The following is a 15,543-nucleotide window of genomic DNA, read 5'->3' on the forward strand; positions in this document are numbered from 1 at the left end:
TAATTTTATGTACCTTATTAATTTGTATCTATTTTTTGTGAACAGCTGGCATGATGATAAAATAGGGACTATTGATATTTGCACATATTCTCTTTAGTGAGGCTTGGTTCACCAGACAGAATTTAAATGGAAAGAACATAAAGCTAAAAAAATGTAGACTTGTACAACCCCCCTGCTAAATGTTCAGTCGTTGATAAACTATATAAAAAATATTAATATTTTTCCATGTGATTCCAAATGTTTTGGACCTTGTATGTGTCCCTTTGCTGTATATTGATTAACCCCCAAAACATTTAACTGTTCTAATGATTGAAAGTAGAAACTCGTTTGACAAATTTGTCTGAATCTTTTGATTCCTGTAACCAAAATGAGAAGTTTAAATATTGCCTTTATTTCAAAGTGTAGTGTGGGTGTATGTCTTTTAATGAGGTGCATTTACTGTGCTGTGTGATGCATAACGAGTGTCGGCAACACAAGATGTGTTGAGTGAGAGAGATTTAAATGTGTAGATACTGACTGAAAATCCATATTTAAAAGTTGGGGACCACAATGAAGAGAATTTAATGATCAGGGTGTTGATCTTTGTCTCTTGTCACAACATAGTTACCGTACTGTAATGTCACATGATTATAACGCATTGTCTCACATAAGGTCATTTTATTTATTTTAAAAAAGTGTCTTCACCTTAAAGTGGGTTTATCTAAAAGGTTACAGCATGTTGTCAGTCTGATGAGTAAACTTTTAGAAAGTGAAGGTAGATTCATGAAAATGTTTTTTTTTCTCCACTGCAGGAACGTATAGGTTATATTAGGGTTGGTTAGGCCGCTGGAACTTCCCTTATAAAGCCAGCATGAAGTCCAGACAGATGTGGATTTAATGTATCACCTAATGTTCCAGTGGTTCCTACATGGGTTAGAAATATGTAGGCTGAAAAAAAAGAACAAAAAGTCTGAGCAGCGTTGCCTGTTTCTGGCACCAAAAAGTTGCACTTGAACTCACCACCTTCTTCATGTCCACTGATTGGTTCTGCAGCAGAATTAACATACCTTAAAATGCCAAAAAAAACCATCCCCACAACCTTCCTGAGTTCCTGCAGTGGGGAAAAAGACTATTGTATTGATTGTAGGCACTAAAGATCAGTTACTTGAAAATGGAGTAGATCATGATAATTGACGAACTGTGGTTCAAATAGGTGGAGATCGCATTAGCTTGAGTTAAACATCCTGTTCTTATGGCTCTGCTAAAGCTGCTTAGAATGTAAACCCCATAAACTTGCTTCATTTTGTGCAAAAAAAAGTCTCTTTAGTCATCCTGAGTCATTTACTCTTAAACTATGTTGAATATATATATTATTTTTGTAAGGACAGATATTCATAGAATGAGGGGAGAGAGAGAGTTAGAGAGGTAGTGTGGGCACAACCTGCCTTTAGATTATTGCAAAAATGAGGGCTTGTTCCGTTTACAATGGCCTTATTTTGTGTAGGAGACATTGCTTCACTATTGTAGCACACAACTGAAAGTTTTGACAAATGTATTTTGCTTGGAATATTGTACTGAAGTAATATATGTGTATATGTATAGTTTTATGAATGTATTTCTAAATCCTTACACCTGAAGGGAGTGCAATTTTTTCGTCATCTTGTTTGCTATATTTGTCTCTTTGAAGACTTTTCTGGGATGTCTCACCTGTATCTGTTCAGGTGACCCCCCCCAACCCCCACTTCTACTGTACTGTATACTGTATGTCTTATTATTTGTGTTTTAAAGGAACAGCTCTGTTTGGAACGAGCATGAATTCTGTCTGGCGAAATGCATTTTTATTTATTTGAATCGCCACGATGGTTTGGAGCAGAGAGGATTGCTATTGCCCCCCCCCCCCCCCACCTCCTTGCACCGATTAACTTATCGATTGATCGATCCAATCCAGCTGATGGAATTGTTATATTTGTAAATTGAAGTAGAAAATGTTTGCCGCATGGTTACTCTGATGATTTTCTTGTATTTAACCTTTATGATGGTATGATTATGACAATGAGAAAGATTAGACCCAGTACAATATCAGCAGCAATTCAATAAGATGCAAAAGAATTGTCATAAAAAAATGCTGTATCTTAAAGTAGCATGGACTTAGCCTTATATTTTTCTGGCAATAACCATTAGCTGTAGCCTCCACTGTTGCTGGGGCCTTTGCTCATGGCCTGGGTCTGGGTATCAGTAACAACTGAGCTACAATGATGACAAAGTTGAATCACATTTTCAAGCACTAGAAGCAATTTAAACTCAACAGAGCATGCAATGCATTGTGAATAACCTGCTATATTATGATAGCCCTCATGAGCTACAGATTTTCTTTTTCATTTGTTTAAAGGAGCATGCATTCCGTATGCCTGTTTGCCAGCGTAGCAGCTGACAAGCAGAACAAAAGTAGACATCACTGCTGCTGATGGGCAGCCTGTTTGTCCTCATCCATGTCTACAAATGTCTGTAATCACAGCACAAGTTTCCCGAGTAGCCGTTCCGTCCTTTTCAGCTGTCTGTCAGAATACATTAAGGCCATAGTAGCTCTCCTCCCCACTGTCAAGACAACCTTCGTCTTATCAAAGCCAAGCAAAGCACAAAATACAAGCTGATCTAATTTACATTTAGCCTCTAAATGAGGTACTTTTGCTTCTATTTAATGGACCACAATGACATTCCCAAGCACATATAGCAGAGAGATGCCTTGGCATGTCCAGAGAAACGAACAAAATCATTCAGCCCAGTTAAATTGAACCGCTGGTGTTGGTAAGCGAGTGGCTGTCTTTTCTGAACTGGCCTTAAACGTTCTACTTATAGGAGTGTTCACGGAGTTAAGTTTTAGCAGGCCGTCTGATGAAAGGATGCAGTTTATGGCAAAGAGGAAAAAGGGAGCTGTAATTTTATACCTGTGCTTTGTAAATGTTTTCTATGTGCAGTATTTGATAATGTAAAACTGGTATTTTTGTGGTTTGTACGCTGCAAAATTGATTACTTAAGGTGCACGTAGTTTTGTAAGAAAATAGAACCAAAACTGAGGAAAAAAAAAAAAGAAGTAACTATTTGGAATTCAGAAGCCTGTATTTGCATGCCCTTTGACATCTGGACGCAAAGTCAATAAAGTTTATTTGAATCACAAGCATTTTTTGATGTGGGTATTTTCTGATTAATCTGACGTTGAAATGTCACTGCAAACACATAAAGGGTTAAAAATCAATGCAGTGTGTAGAATTTAATCAAAACAATATTTATTTTCACTGGGACAAGTATTATAGGTTACATACATGTTGTTAAGTTGTGTTGACATTAAATCAAAAAGGGGGCAAAGCATGTGAAAATCTGCAGAACTAATATACAGAAAGTGTTCATCCTGTGTAAGAAACATAATATACAGACATATTCTGATAAAGAATAAAATACACAATATCGTCATTGACAAGTACATAAAAAGATACATTCCTTTTATTTGCTTTTATTTAACAGAAAACATACAGACAAAGAAAAAGAAAAAGAACTGGTCACTGCCTTAAATTCAATACAAGTTGAAAAGCTTTAGGTGAAGCTTTATCGCCCACACAGGTGGACTTTTACTGCTTTTCCAGAAACTTTATGACATCCTATCTGCCGTTAGGGTGAAGAAACGACACGTTCTCTTACAATAACGTGCTCTCAGCAGAGGAGAGGAGGTGACTGCTGCTGAACTGACACCGAATGAGCTAAATGGGACAGAAATACCTGTTAAAGGAGCGGATGAACGGCCTTCTGAGTTGTGAAGGCTGTGCCGTTTGTTATCTGGCAGCAGCTGAGTCTTAATATGCCAGAGAATGTCATTTATTTCTCCCTAAGCAGCAGCAGCTTTTACCTCACGTGAAAAGCAGCAACTCAACACAAAGTGTGTTTTGTCTTTAAAAAAAGGTCTTATTTACACTAATGGTTTCATGCACTTATATAAAATTTAGAGAAAAGAGATGCTTTGTGTGGGTGAAAGGTTAACTAAAACATCCAGAGGTGACAGATTGTGGTCGTGTACAATCACTTTTTGCTTTAGGTGTGTGTTTGTGTGATCGTAAACACTTCCTAAATAAGCTGATAAAGGCTTCAGCCTGCTCACAGTTTGGATGAATTAAACTGCTCACCAAAAAAACTTGACCACAGAACATTCAACAGACACAAAGTGTGAAAGAAAAGCTCACAGCAGGTGTATGTGTGTTAAGTCCATTACAATCATGAGCACATTCAGTACACACATTCATTGAGTTTTTTTTGTTGGTGTACAGTAAGAGACACATTCAGAAATAAACATACAGTACATACAATCAGATTAACATTCATTTTCATGCAGTGGAAGCATCTGAAACGCGGCTGATCTGCTTTCTGTGAACTTCACCTCTCTTATTTACAGACATTCAACTGAATGAGGCCTTTATTGTACAAGGTAGATACTTAACTTGAGCTGCGCATGTGCTTACATGATGACATCGCATGCAAGTTTTCCACTCTTGCTGAGGAAGTAGCACAGTGAATTTTAATAACATGTAGCTAAACTGATTAATTTCAATTTCTTCTAATCACTAGTTATTTGGCCATACAGGAAAAGCATACTGGAATACTGTACAACCATTATAAAGCTAGTGTGTATCTTTGGTCTCCCAAAATCCAGTTTATAGGACTTTGATGAGATGCTAGAAGAAGCCCTCTGCAGATTGTGATGAAGACATCATAATTAAAGGGGATCAATTATACTCCACTGTCTATAATCCTAATGCCCCACCTCTAAAAGCCCATGCTCTTCTGATTGGCTGGCTTTGAGGAAGTCATTGCTGGCAATAGCAATGTCTTGCAACACAGATTACACCGCGATGTCTCTGTTTGGTAAATATTATGCTCATTATCTGCTTATTGTGTGACATAATGTGACATATTTGTGTGTTGCTGGAGTAGATTATATGCCTATATTACTGGTAGGAAATGCATGACCAGCTAGCATCAGATAGACCATGTGGTCACAGGAGTCTGAAGTGTGAGGCCAAAACATTGAAACATTACAGAAATGTTAAAGCAAGTTAAAGCATTATATGTCCCCCTTCTTAGGGCTGTTTAGGTAGCGTTAGTTGCAGTTCTAACAGTGGTCTAGGAACTTATCTATCACTTAAAGGGGTTTCTTGAATGTAAATATGGTTCCATGGGTAAGAAATTAAGGATCTGAAGGACTTTTTTGCACAGAGTTAGATACATTTATGAAAGCTTTTGTTGTCTTGGTGCAGCATGAAGGGGAGATTAGTCTTACTTAGCCTCGCTTAGTTTGATTCCTGAAGATCAACAACATCAGCTTCTCTCACATGAAACTCACACGTCTTTTGGATGTATGTTTAAAAAGCAGCTAAACAAAGATGTATTTGCTATTTTGAGGATAAAATCGAGCTGTTAAGTAAACATTTAAGAAACATTACTATTAAACATTTCAACATGCTAGTTTCCCGTCATTTGTACTGTATAACATTTCACGTTTCCTTAACCAAAAATCAACCTCGAAGCCGACTTTGATTAAAATATGAAATATTGCTCCAAAATCAAAGCTGCATATGTGCACGCAAACACTCTTACACGGTGGCTCGGCACAGACACAGATGAGGAGCCCTAACCAGTGGCCTCTGAACCCTGTTGTCTTGGTTGTCATATGAAAATGTCTTGAAGGCAAACATGGAAATCTGCGGAACATGGCTATGGATGAGACGGCAAGAGGAAGCATACGCAGAGAGGAGAGAGAGAAAGAGAGGTAGTAGTGGTTTCTCAAACCTTCTTTTTCTTCGTCACACCTGTCTGCTCCTCCTTCTGTGCATTTAAAAAATGTTTTATGGAAACTCTGATCCACAGATTCCTAGGAGGGTTTTCTCTTTTCTTCACCACTTCTTTGACAGATGATCATTTCCAGACATGTGCGGTCATATGCGCAGAACTTGGAGTTGTGGAGCCTCCCATGTGTTGACTGCTGTATCCCATCATGCCGTTGGTGTTGTAGAGATTCATGCCGGCTACGTGCTGAGTCATCTGAAAGATACAAGGAACACACTTTGTCATAAGCAGCATTTTTACTGCTTTTAAAACTCATAGTTCAAAACTAAGACAAACACACACCTGGGCGATGTTCCACTGTAACTGCTGGGCTTGCTGCGCTCCATAAGCCTGCTGGTGAGGTAACGTTGCCAAACCCCCAACCTGCTGCTGTCCCATCATCCCGCTCTGCTGCTGTCCCATAATGCCATTTTGCTGCTGTACCATCATTCCACTTTGCTGCTGTCCCATCATGCCCTGGGGCATCCCCGTCATGTAAGGTGACGGCATAACAGCACCTGGCTGAGCCATGACACCCTGGGCACCCATTAGGCTGGTTTGCTGTCCCATCATGCAGTTCTGTTGAACTCCAATCATGCTGCTTTGCTGAACCCCCATCATGCCGCTCTGCTGCTGCCCCATCATGGCCATTTGTGACGTCATCATGGTGCCTCCCATTCCACTTGCCTGGGCTAAAGAATGGTATGAACCATACGGGTGTGTTGGATATCCCATTTGGTTCATGTACAAGCCTGCAAAAAAAACACAGACACCATTTTGACAATTGATAACTAATACTAATGTCTCTTAACTCGGAGAGAAGTGTAGTTCTCACCGTGTGCAGCCATACTGCTGGCATGCACTGAGGGGGTGGAGGCATACAGGGAGAGAATAGAATCCTTGGACAGTTTCTTAACAGTGCCCTCCTCTGCTTTAGGTGTTGCATCTAGAAACAAGCTGAGGTTCTCAGGCACTGAGGCAGTCACTCTGCTCTGAGGCATGGAACTAGAAACAGACTGGAGGGTCGACAGACACCAGACAAAGAGAAAGGGCTATCAGGATGCAACAAATTATAAACAGCATATATTATATATAGAACATGTTATCTACTACCATGTTCTTTGAGGATGCTGAGGTTGGCAGAGAGCTGAAGAGATCCAGGGCAGTGTGTGCCAGAGCTGGATTAGACACCGCCGGGCTCTCATTACTGTCTGGAACACATCCTCCACCATTAGACACTGCAGGGCTTGGAGCTGGGGCATCTAATGGAAGCATGGTTATATGATACATGTTTCAGGTATCCATTGTGGAATCAATTTACCGAATTAAACACAAAATTACCACCATGTTTAACTGTGCAGACAAGCAACAAAAAACTTGGTTCGTATATTATAGCAGCAGCTAATTCCCCACTTTATACTCTAGTGCTAAACTGACATATAAACTTAATGAATCAATAATAATCCAGCATGTATGTATTATATAATTGCCTGAAGCAAAATACCTAGTCCAAGCAGGTCTGTAACAGACTGGGAGTCCGTCTTCGGGCTGATATCTTTTTTCTGTAACAGCAACGTCAGTACAGTTAATGAATCACTTCTGTAAAGACATGAATTCACTCTCAAAGTAAATCCTTATTTACCTCAGCCAGCTAAAACACCTGCCTTAAAGACAGACCTTAAAGTCACATTTACTCCATTCAGAAGGTTTACATGCACTCCAATATATTTCACACTTAAGCCCAATATAGAGATGCATGCTGAAATATATAAAAGGCCACTAATGAATCCTACAACCAGGATAAACCTACCAACTTCATCTTCTCGAATACAACCGGCTCCTTTGGGATGTTGTCACAACTCTTTTCTTTCTGCAGAGAAAACAACAACAAAACACATTTTTCATGCCGATTCCACTTGAGACACAGACTTGTGTCCCCGTGTGTGAACTCACTCTGAGCATCTGGATGTCAATAACCTTATCCATATACTTCTTCTTATCATACTTGTCCCTGATGAACATCTCAGCAGACTGGTCCGTCTCTGGTCGCTGGAAGCACTCAGGTAAAAAAGCCTCGTAGAGACGTTTAGCCTTTGCGTTGCCCATTTCTTGAACACACTGCGCACGCAAACACCCAGCAAAACAAGTCACATTGTTGAAGCATCCAATTGTGGAAATGTACAAGATGCTTTCGCAGGTGCATTTTATGTGAGTGACAAGGTTGTGAAGGTGGAGAACCTAGAAACAAAAAGTGCTGAGCACAGAAATTTCATCACATTGAAAAGCATAATGCTGACTTCCACATACCGATGAAAAAGAAAGCCTTATGTTGAAATCCTGCAAAATGTTGCTGATTAGAACTAGAACAAACAATAATACATATTTTTATATATTATGGGAAAGGTTTTTAAAAAATGCCTTTCTGTTTTTCTTGCATGATTTCTCTTCTAATGGTGATATTCATCATTAAGGACTAATAGAGGATAGCATCTGTTTGCTATGTTTACTAAGCTAAGTGATTCAGCTGGTTGTAGGAGACAGAAATGAGAGTGGTATTGATCTTCTCATTAAACTCTCAGAAAGAAGGCGGACAAATGTTTTCCTAAACATGTCCAACTATTCCATTAAGATCTACAGATACAAACCACAGCCTCCTTAAGCTGGAAATCTGTGCATTATGGCTTGATGATGTCATGTAACAGTGAAAGCCTCTGACCTGGACCTGCTCCTCTGTCCACTGATCCAGGTTGACGGACTTAACCTTGGAGATGTGGACCCCCAGGTTTCTATGGATACCAGCACAGCGGATACAAATAAAGATGCCCAAATTCCAGGAGGCCCATCTTGGACCTGGAGGGAGAGAGAATACGGAGGTACTTCGTTTAGGGAAGACAGTTTTCACATGAGATGTCATGAAAGGAGCTAATGAGTCAACTAAAAGTATTACAGCAAAGTAGGTGAGGAGGCCGTGGAAACGATAAGGAAAAACTGATTAATTTTAGAACAATTATAAGAACAGACAAGCCTGAAACCTCAATTATGAGTTTGAATTCAGCGGGGAACACATCTAATCCTGTGTAAGTCATGCAGTGTCCTGACACATAATAGGATTCAATAGTTAGCCTACATAACTGACAGGAGGGAGGGAGAGTCACACACACATACACACTCAGAGCCTGGATACCTGCAGGGACGATTACTCATTTGGTTATGAGCCTGTGTGTGTGGGAGCTCTGTTATCTGAGCAGGCCATCTTACAGCCATATGTATCTAAATGCATCCATTTGAGGTCTGTGTAGCCCTTTTCATTCTCCATGCTGTGTGTATATTTTAGCTTAATACACCGCTGTGCGTGTCTGTGAATCTTCCCACTATCTGCAGCGCTGTCAAGATCACTGCCTGAACAGGCAAGTCTGAGAGGGGAGAAATAAAAACAACAGACAGGCTATTTTTCTGTTTAAATTATGCAACCGTCCTCTTCAGAGAGTACAGTCAGCTTCAAAGAGAATACTTGTGCTTCTCTGCTCATCTTTCTCTCCGTCGTGTCGCCCCTCCTCCTCCTCCTCCTCCTCCCCCACTTTTCCTCCCTCCATCTCTTCCTGCCCCCCCTCACCCTCATCTCTGTAATGAGTTTTTTGCTTTCAACCTTGCTGCAAGTTGATGCACTGCAGCCTCTGTGCCACTAGGTGGAAGAGCAGCATTTGATTTGGATGTTGCCTCTCCAGTCATTGTGCAATGTTTAAGGAAAGGCCATTCAATGCAAATGAAAAGGGAAGTCGAGGTTCGGAAGAGAAAGCATGCGAAACCTTCCTCTTGTGGCAACTGCGGAAACACAGAGTCTGGGTGCAAAGTAAAAAAAAAAAAAAACAGCCTCTGGTCTCGCTTGCATCCTGAGCTGTGCATACTAGAAGACAGTTTATGTTTCTGGTTGTGCTCCATTTTTCAAACTCAAAGAGGGACAAACATCAACAAATAAGCAAAACATTCAGCAAAAACAAACGGAGGGTCACCCCTGACAGTCAAAGCACGCCTGTCGCCCGACCGTCTAGCAGTAGCATTAGCTGTTACGCAGGCTAATAATAGTAGAATTACTCTGCAAAGCCTACTTAACTGTTGTAAACATTGGCATGGACACAGAGAGAAAGTCAATTGTGGTGATGTCCCTAAACAGTGGAATTAGTCTGTCCTCCTCATCCTTATTTAAACGCTCCCGCTGTGCTTTGGCCGCCACTTCTTATCTTTCTAATTCCCCACCCTCCTCTCCTCCCTTGACGGTGCATATCTCTGCTACACAGTTCCAATACTGCCTCTGTGTTAGTCTCTCCTCCCTTCTATCCAGGGGTTCCACCAACTTACCAAAGCTTTCTATTTGCTTCATGTACTGGACAGCTTTTATAGCTCTTTTCAGCCATGCTACCAACATAGATGCCTCAAAAAAAAGTCAATCCTAGTTGTGTGTCGACAACTTTATTATAAACTAGTGTGTGCATGATTGTGCTGAACAGGTGAGCTGAGTAGATTATAGGTTAAAATAAATTCTGCCTGTACACTGCAGCCTCTTTGTTTCAAATCAATGCAGCGCCTGAGAGTATTTACAGTTATGTCTGTGCAGCAAAAGCACACACCTCCAGGTACTTTGAACATTTATAATAGAAGGAGAGTAGGAGGAACAGATGTCTAAAAAAGGAAGGACAAATTGAACAAACTCTCACCACTCACTTTATTGCAGTGTTACAGGGTTGCAGTTCAGTCCCGTTGAGAAAAAGTGTTGGCTTTCTGTGATCAAAGAACAAAAAGCCAACACTGTTTTTTAAGTATAATTAATACTTCAGGTCTGACTAATAAACCTCTCCAGGACAAAGTACCCCAAAAGTAGAGGGTGTGTGTGTGGATGATTGATGAATCTGGCAATCACAAAAACAGACTGTACAGGCTGAAACACACCAGGGGTGGAGAAGGCAGAGCTGAAAACAGAGACAGACAGGAGGTTTTTTTTATAGCCATCACATGGTGGACTTTATCTGTTTAATGACCTGCTGGGATGTATGGGCGGGGATGTTATGATGATCACAAACACAGATCTATCTCCACACATGCATACCAAAAATGATACATGCATATTTGTAATCATGTCTCATCTATAAGTATTATACACACACTGCTTACCAACACACACACACACGTGTGTGTATGTGCAGGTGCATATGGCTCATTAGCCTATATCCCACAAGGATAAAATGGTGCTCTCTGCATGCACCTGTTTAATCCCCAATGGAGCCTCAGTCATCAGCGGATCCTACGCCCTCCTCCACCACCACACAAACATGTAGACATGTCCACACACACACACTTGTCCCTTCAACTAGTCAAATCCAGAAAACCCTAGAGCCACTCTGTGACCCAGTCTGAGCTTAACAGATGGACCCCTATTGATAATTTACTAATACACACAAACCATCTGTTAACATGCCAGTGTCATGACTGTAATCCTGCAGGTGTCACTTGAGGTTTTAAAGGGTTAAAAATTAGACAAACATCTCTGTAAGCCACTGAATGTTTACGTGTTATTTAATCATAGTGCTCTCCCTGCTGCCTGTACCTGCCATCCACAGTTATGATAATGAACACCGCCTGCTGCATAAACTCATTCTAAAACCCTCACTTGAGTGCCACAACTGCTGAAACAAAAGGGGAGGGCAGCACAACAGTCACAACATCATAGCTGTTAAGTATAGGTGCTATCTTTGTGAATAGTGCTTTTATATCCCTGTGGTAATTTTCAGCTGCTGGTTGGTCCTGGTATTTTCTGTGCAGGCAATTTTAATTTAAAAGGCGACGCAGACTGATGTTTGACCTTATCAAACTTTTGTCTGTGTTTTATATTACACACAAGTCCGGATTACCAGGCCAACCAGGCTAACCTGGCAACTGTATAGGGGCCCAAGGCAGCCCTTTGACACCCTGAAAATGCAAAACAAAGTGATACAAGTAACTTTCTCCTACTTTACTGCTTTGCTTTGTCATGGTGTTCTTGATGCACTGTATGCTTCTATACCCATCACTATAAATGCATCATTGAACCAGAAGATGAAAAGAAGTGGCTACATCGATGAAAAATAAGGGCAAAATTTCTATTATTGTTTGCATGTCTAACTTTTATTTGCTACCAAAAAAAAACAGACGTAGATGTGTTTCTCTTGTCAGTCATGTCCTCCAACATGACAGTAGTAGCCACATACCGTGCTGTCAATTACTAGTACACTGTAGCACCCCCTTGTAAATATAAGTTTAGACCTGTGATGATGTATTTGCATTGAATGAAAGCCTCCGAGCCTCAGATGAATCTGCAGTGTATGTGCCACTCTCTCATTGGTACTGTTGGACTTTAAACTCTACCCCAGCCAGGAGACTCAAACAGCCAATCACCTTTCCCTCTCAATGAGGATTCCTGCTGGCTTATGATTGGATAAGATTAAAGAGTATGGCGGGGAGGGGGGTCTGAGAGCTGTTGGTGGTATAGTGGACGAAGCAGGCATGACATCACCAGGTGATATCTCCACGGTAACCCGGGGCCCAGTGTGTACGTAAACATGAATACAATGGAGACAATAAAGGAGGTGTGCTTTCATTCAAACACACACAGATACTACACACACAGCCCCTTGAGACTGATGCCAGAGGTGGAAGTCTTGACTACATTATACACCTGCTTCCTCCTCTCTACACTCAGCTCTTTCATTATTTCCTGGTGTTATGTAAGATTTACAGTAGAAGTGTCACTTTGTGAGGGAGTGATAAAAAATACATAACAATATGAGGAACTGAAGAACAGATAGAGACAGGGAAGCAAAAGCAGCTATTGTTTAATTGATGAAGCATCTGCTTTCATAAGAACAGACAGTGATCGTCTGTTTATACATGCACATGACGACACGTTTTTTAGCTCCATGCTGCATCAAACCACGTGCATTTCAATCACCCTGAGAGAGGAAGGTGATAACCGCACAGTAATCTATGTCAACGCAAACAAGATTAGACCAAACCTCATCACTAACCATATGGCCAAAAGCCTGACTCCAGACAGGGAAGGGGTGGGGACAGGTGAGCTGGAGGTTTGCACCTGTGTGTGCATGAGTGTGGTATTTGACCTTTGAAGCAGTATGGAGCCACAGGCTTAAATAATACCTGCAGGACAAACATGCTTTAGATTGATACAGGTATAATTTATTATCAGGTTTTAAAAAAAAAGAAGGCTTTATCGCCTGTTGTGTGTGTGTGAGTGAGTGCAGGTGCTATTTTCTTCCTCAACCCCTAATCTCATCTTCGCTCTAATTAGACTAGTCTGCCGCCAGTCATGCCAATCATGAATGCAATGTCAACGCATGCTGCAGGGATGGATACGTTGTTGGACTCGGGGTTACATGTGCACTTTAAGTCTTTAAGTGATGATGCGCAAAGTTTGAAGTCTATAACAGCTGTGGCGCTTTGGTTTCAGGTAATTGAAAAGTGAAAGTCAGCATGTTGGTGGTCCCATTTTGCAAAAAGCATCAATATGCTCCACAACTGCTGGACTAATCAGGCAAATATAAGAAGGGACAATATTGAAAATAACAAGTGCATAATGGACATATATGCATTACGCAAACAATCAGATGTCTCTCATTCACAAGGCTCTGCATCAGCTCTGTTTTCACTTTATTAAATGCGCCAGCCCAAAGGCATGTGAAGAAAAAACTAAGAATTTATTGCGCCTGGTTTAATCCACAAAGTCCTTGACATCACGTCAACCTTTGTTTGTTATAAAGTATATTCTGTATTTTCTACAAGAAAGCAAGAAGCAAGCAAGCAAGAACTGCTAAAGAAGTGCTAGAACTGTGCAGATGGTGACGTTTGCTGGATTAGCCTTTACAACAGGAACAGATGTGAAACTGTTCTGGCTGAATACATATTATAGCAACATACAAGCAACATACAACAATATAGCAAAAGTGCAACATTTTATTTAACCTCTTTTTTTCGTTGGCCTAAACATTTTGACAGGAATATTCAACCTGTGTTATAAGATATTTGTATAAAGTTTGTCCTTGCTATTGATCTTATGAATCACTCTTTGCTGTTCAATGTGAAATGCATTGGTGCACCAGGGTGTGAACATCAACAAAGACACAGTTACAAAAAAAAAATACAGGTTTACCACACACTGATGGCTTAATCAGCATTGTGCAAACTTGTTGGGCAAGGTCTTGAGGCCACAAGGGCTTGTTTTTTGGGCATATTACCTATAAAGAAGTGTACATTACCCTGGTACTGCTGTCTATGTGTGCATGCATGGAGCCTGCTCTATGGCGCATGTATCATAAGGGCTACAGATAGAGAAGTTGCAACAGAAAGATAAACTTTAGGAGAATCTTGTTTTGATGAGTCAGTCTCCAGGTCAGTGTGATTTCAAAACAGCCATGTTTACCCACCAGGATGGCAAAACAGGTTCAGTAAACAGCTAGTGGAGTAGTTCAAGGCCTTGTTGAGGCCGGACACACAAACCTGAGTCACATGTAAACACACACAGCTGACTGATACACAGTCCCACATCAACTATAACCATTTTAAGTTTACCTATAGACAATAAGTAATCACTGAGGACACCAGGCGAAGTGTGTGTAAGATCCCTGTCTGCAACCAGCCTTCAGGAACAGTCTGTTCAGGTCGATTCAAAGTCAGTAAGGGTGTCTCCATGTCTGGCTCTATATCTGCTCCACATACAGGGTGTTGCCAGGGTCCCCATACCTGGACTAATTATCACTAATCACCCCATTTAGTCAGATCCTCCTCTGGTAATGTTCTCACCTCTCTTATGTGGGGTGTAATCCAGATAACATCCTCATACAGTGGCTACCGGGTGATAATGAATATGTTAGTAGGTATGATGTAACTGCATGCCATGCTCCTGCCTTGTGAGGATGTGGCCCCCGTGTCTTGCACCATAGTACAACGTAATTGGTGGAGTGATGATGAATGCAATGCCGCATTTTCCAGCGTAGTAAATGATCCGGAGGGGTCGACTCGTGCACTGGCCATTTGCAGGATTGGATAGGAGGTAAGTGTGTAAACACATGACACAGCTGGCAATAAAACCTACCTTTAGATTCGCAGTCAGCGCAGTATTTGTTCTCCTCCAGCGCCAGTAAAGAGTTGAGGACAGCTTGGTATCTGTCAACGTCTTTCACAGATTTGCCCGTCATCCTTACACCGGTCCACCTCCTCTCCACAGCCCCTCTGTAGCGGTCTACGGTCCGTGCTGGCTATTGTCAAACAGTCAGCTCACTTACTTCACAAAATGAAAGCAGCAGCAGCAGCAGCAGCAGCGATGCGCTCCGTCCTTCCTCCTCCTCGATGTGGAGCACGGCGAGTTAGTTTCAACACGATGGGATGATTGCCTTTCAGCCAACCAGCATGCGGGTTATTCGAGGTGCAAATACCCCAATCAGGACGCAAGGCGGAGGAAAACACCATGTGATTCCACTGATTCCAAATGTCGAGTCTGAAACACATCTGTAGCCTATCACTGAGTGGTACTAAAGTCTCTCTCCCTCTCCCTCTCTCTCTCTCTCTCTCTCTCTCTCTCACACACATACACACACACTTATACACTTATACATGTATATATACAATACATATGTTATTTAATCAAATTTCTGA

At 41.2% G+C, this 15,543-nt stretch overlaps 1 protein-coding gene across 1 annotated transcript; it reads right to left on the bottom strand.

The window, feature by feature from the left end:
- Positions 1–3,455: 3,455 nt before the first annotated feature.
- Positions 3,456–15,114, bottom strand: smap2 (small ArfGAP2). Its single transcript, XM_028428951.1, has 9 exons — positions 14,984–15,114; positions 8,564–8,697; positions 7,801–7,965; positions 7,658–7,717; positions 7,352–7,409; positions 6,961–7,109; positions 6,683–6,863; positions 6,151–6,599; positions 3,456–6,063 (listed from the first exon to the last, which is right to left on the bottom strand). Exons 1-9 carry the CDS (start codon positions 15,084–15,086, stop codon positions 5,938–5,940), a joined length of 1,425 nt encoding a protein of 474 aa, XP_028284752.1. The 5' UTR covers positions 15,087–15,114; the 3' UTR covers positions 3,456–5,937.
- Between the last annotated feature and the right edge of the window lie 429 nt (positions 15,115–15,543).

This window comes from Parambassis ranga, chromosome 2 (assembly GCF_900634625.1).
Source record: "Parambassis ranga chromosome 2, fParRan2.1, whole genome shotgun sequence".
Classification (NCBI taxonomy): domain Eukaryota; kingdom Metazoa; phylum Chordata; class Actinopteri; family Ambassidae; genus Parambassis; species Parambassis ranga.

What these genes read in the sequence shown, in the direction of transcription:
- smap2 (XM_028428951.1), bottom strand. Translation starts at nt 15,086, where the DNA reads ATGACGGGCAAATCTGTGAAAGACGTTGACAGATACCAAGCTGTCCTC. An exon ending in GGACAGAGGAGCAGGTCCAG is followed by an intron (nt 7,966 to 8,563) that starts GTCAGAGGCTTT and finishes TTGCGTGCGCAG; the next exon opens with TGTGTTCAAGAAATGGGCAA. An exon ending in TTGACATCCAGATGCTCAGA is followed by an intron (nt 7,718 to 7,800) that starts GTGAGTTCACAC and finishes TTTTCTCTGCAG; the next exon opens with AAAGAAAAGAGTTGTGACAA.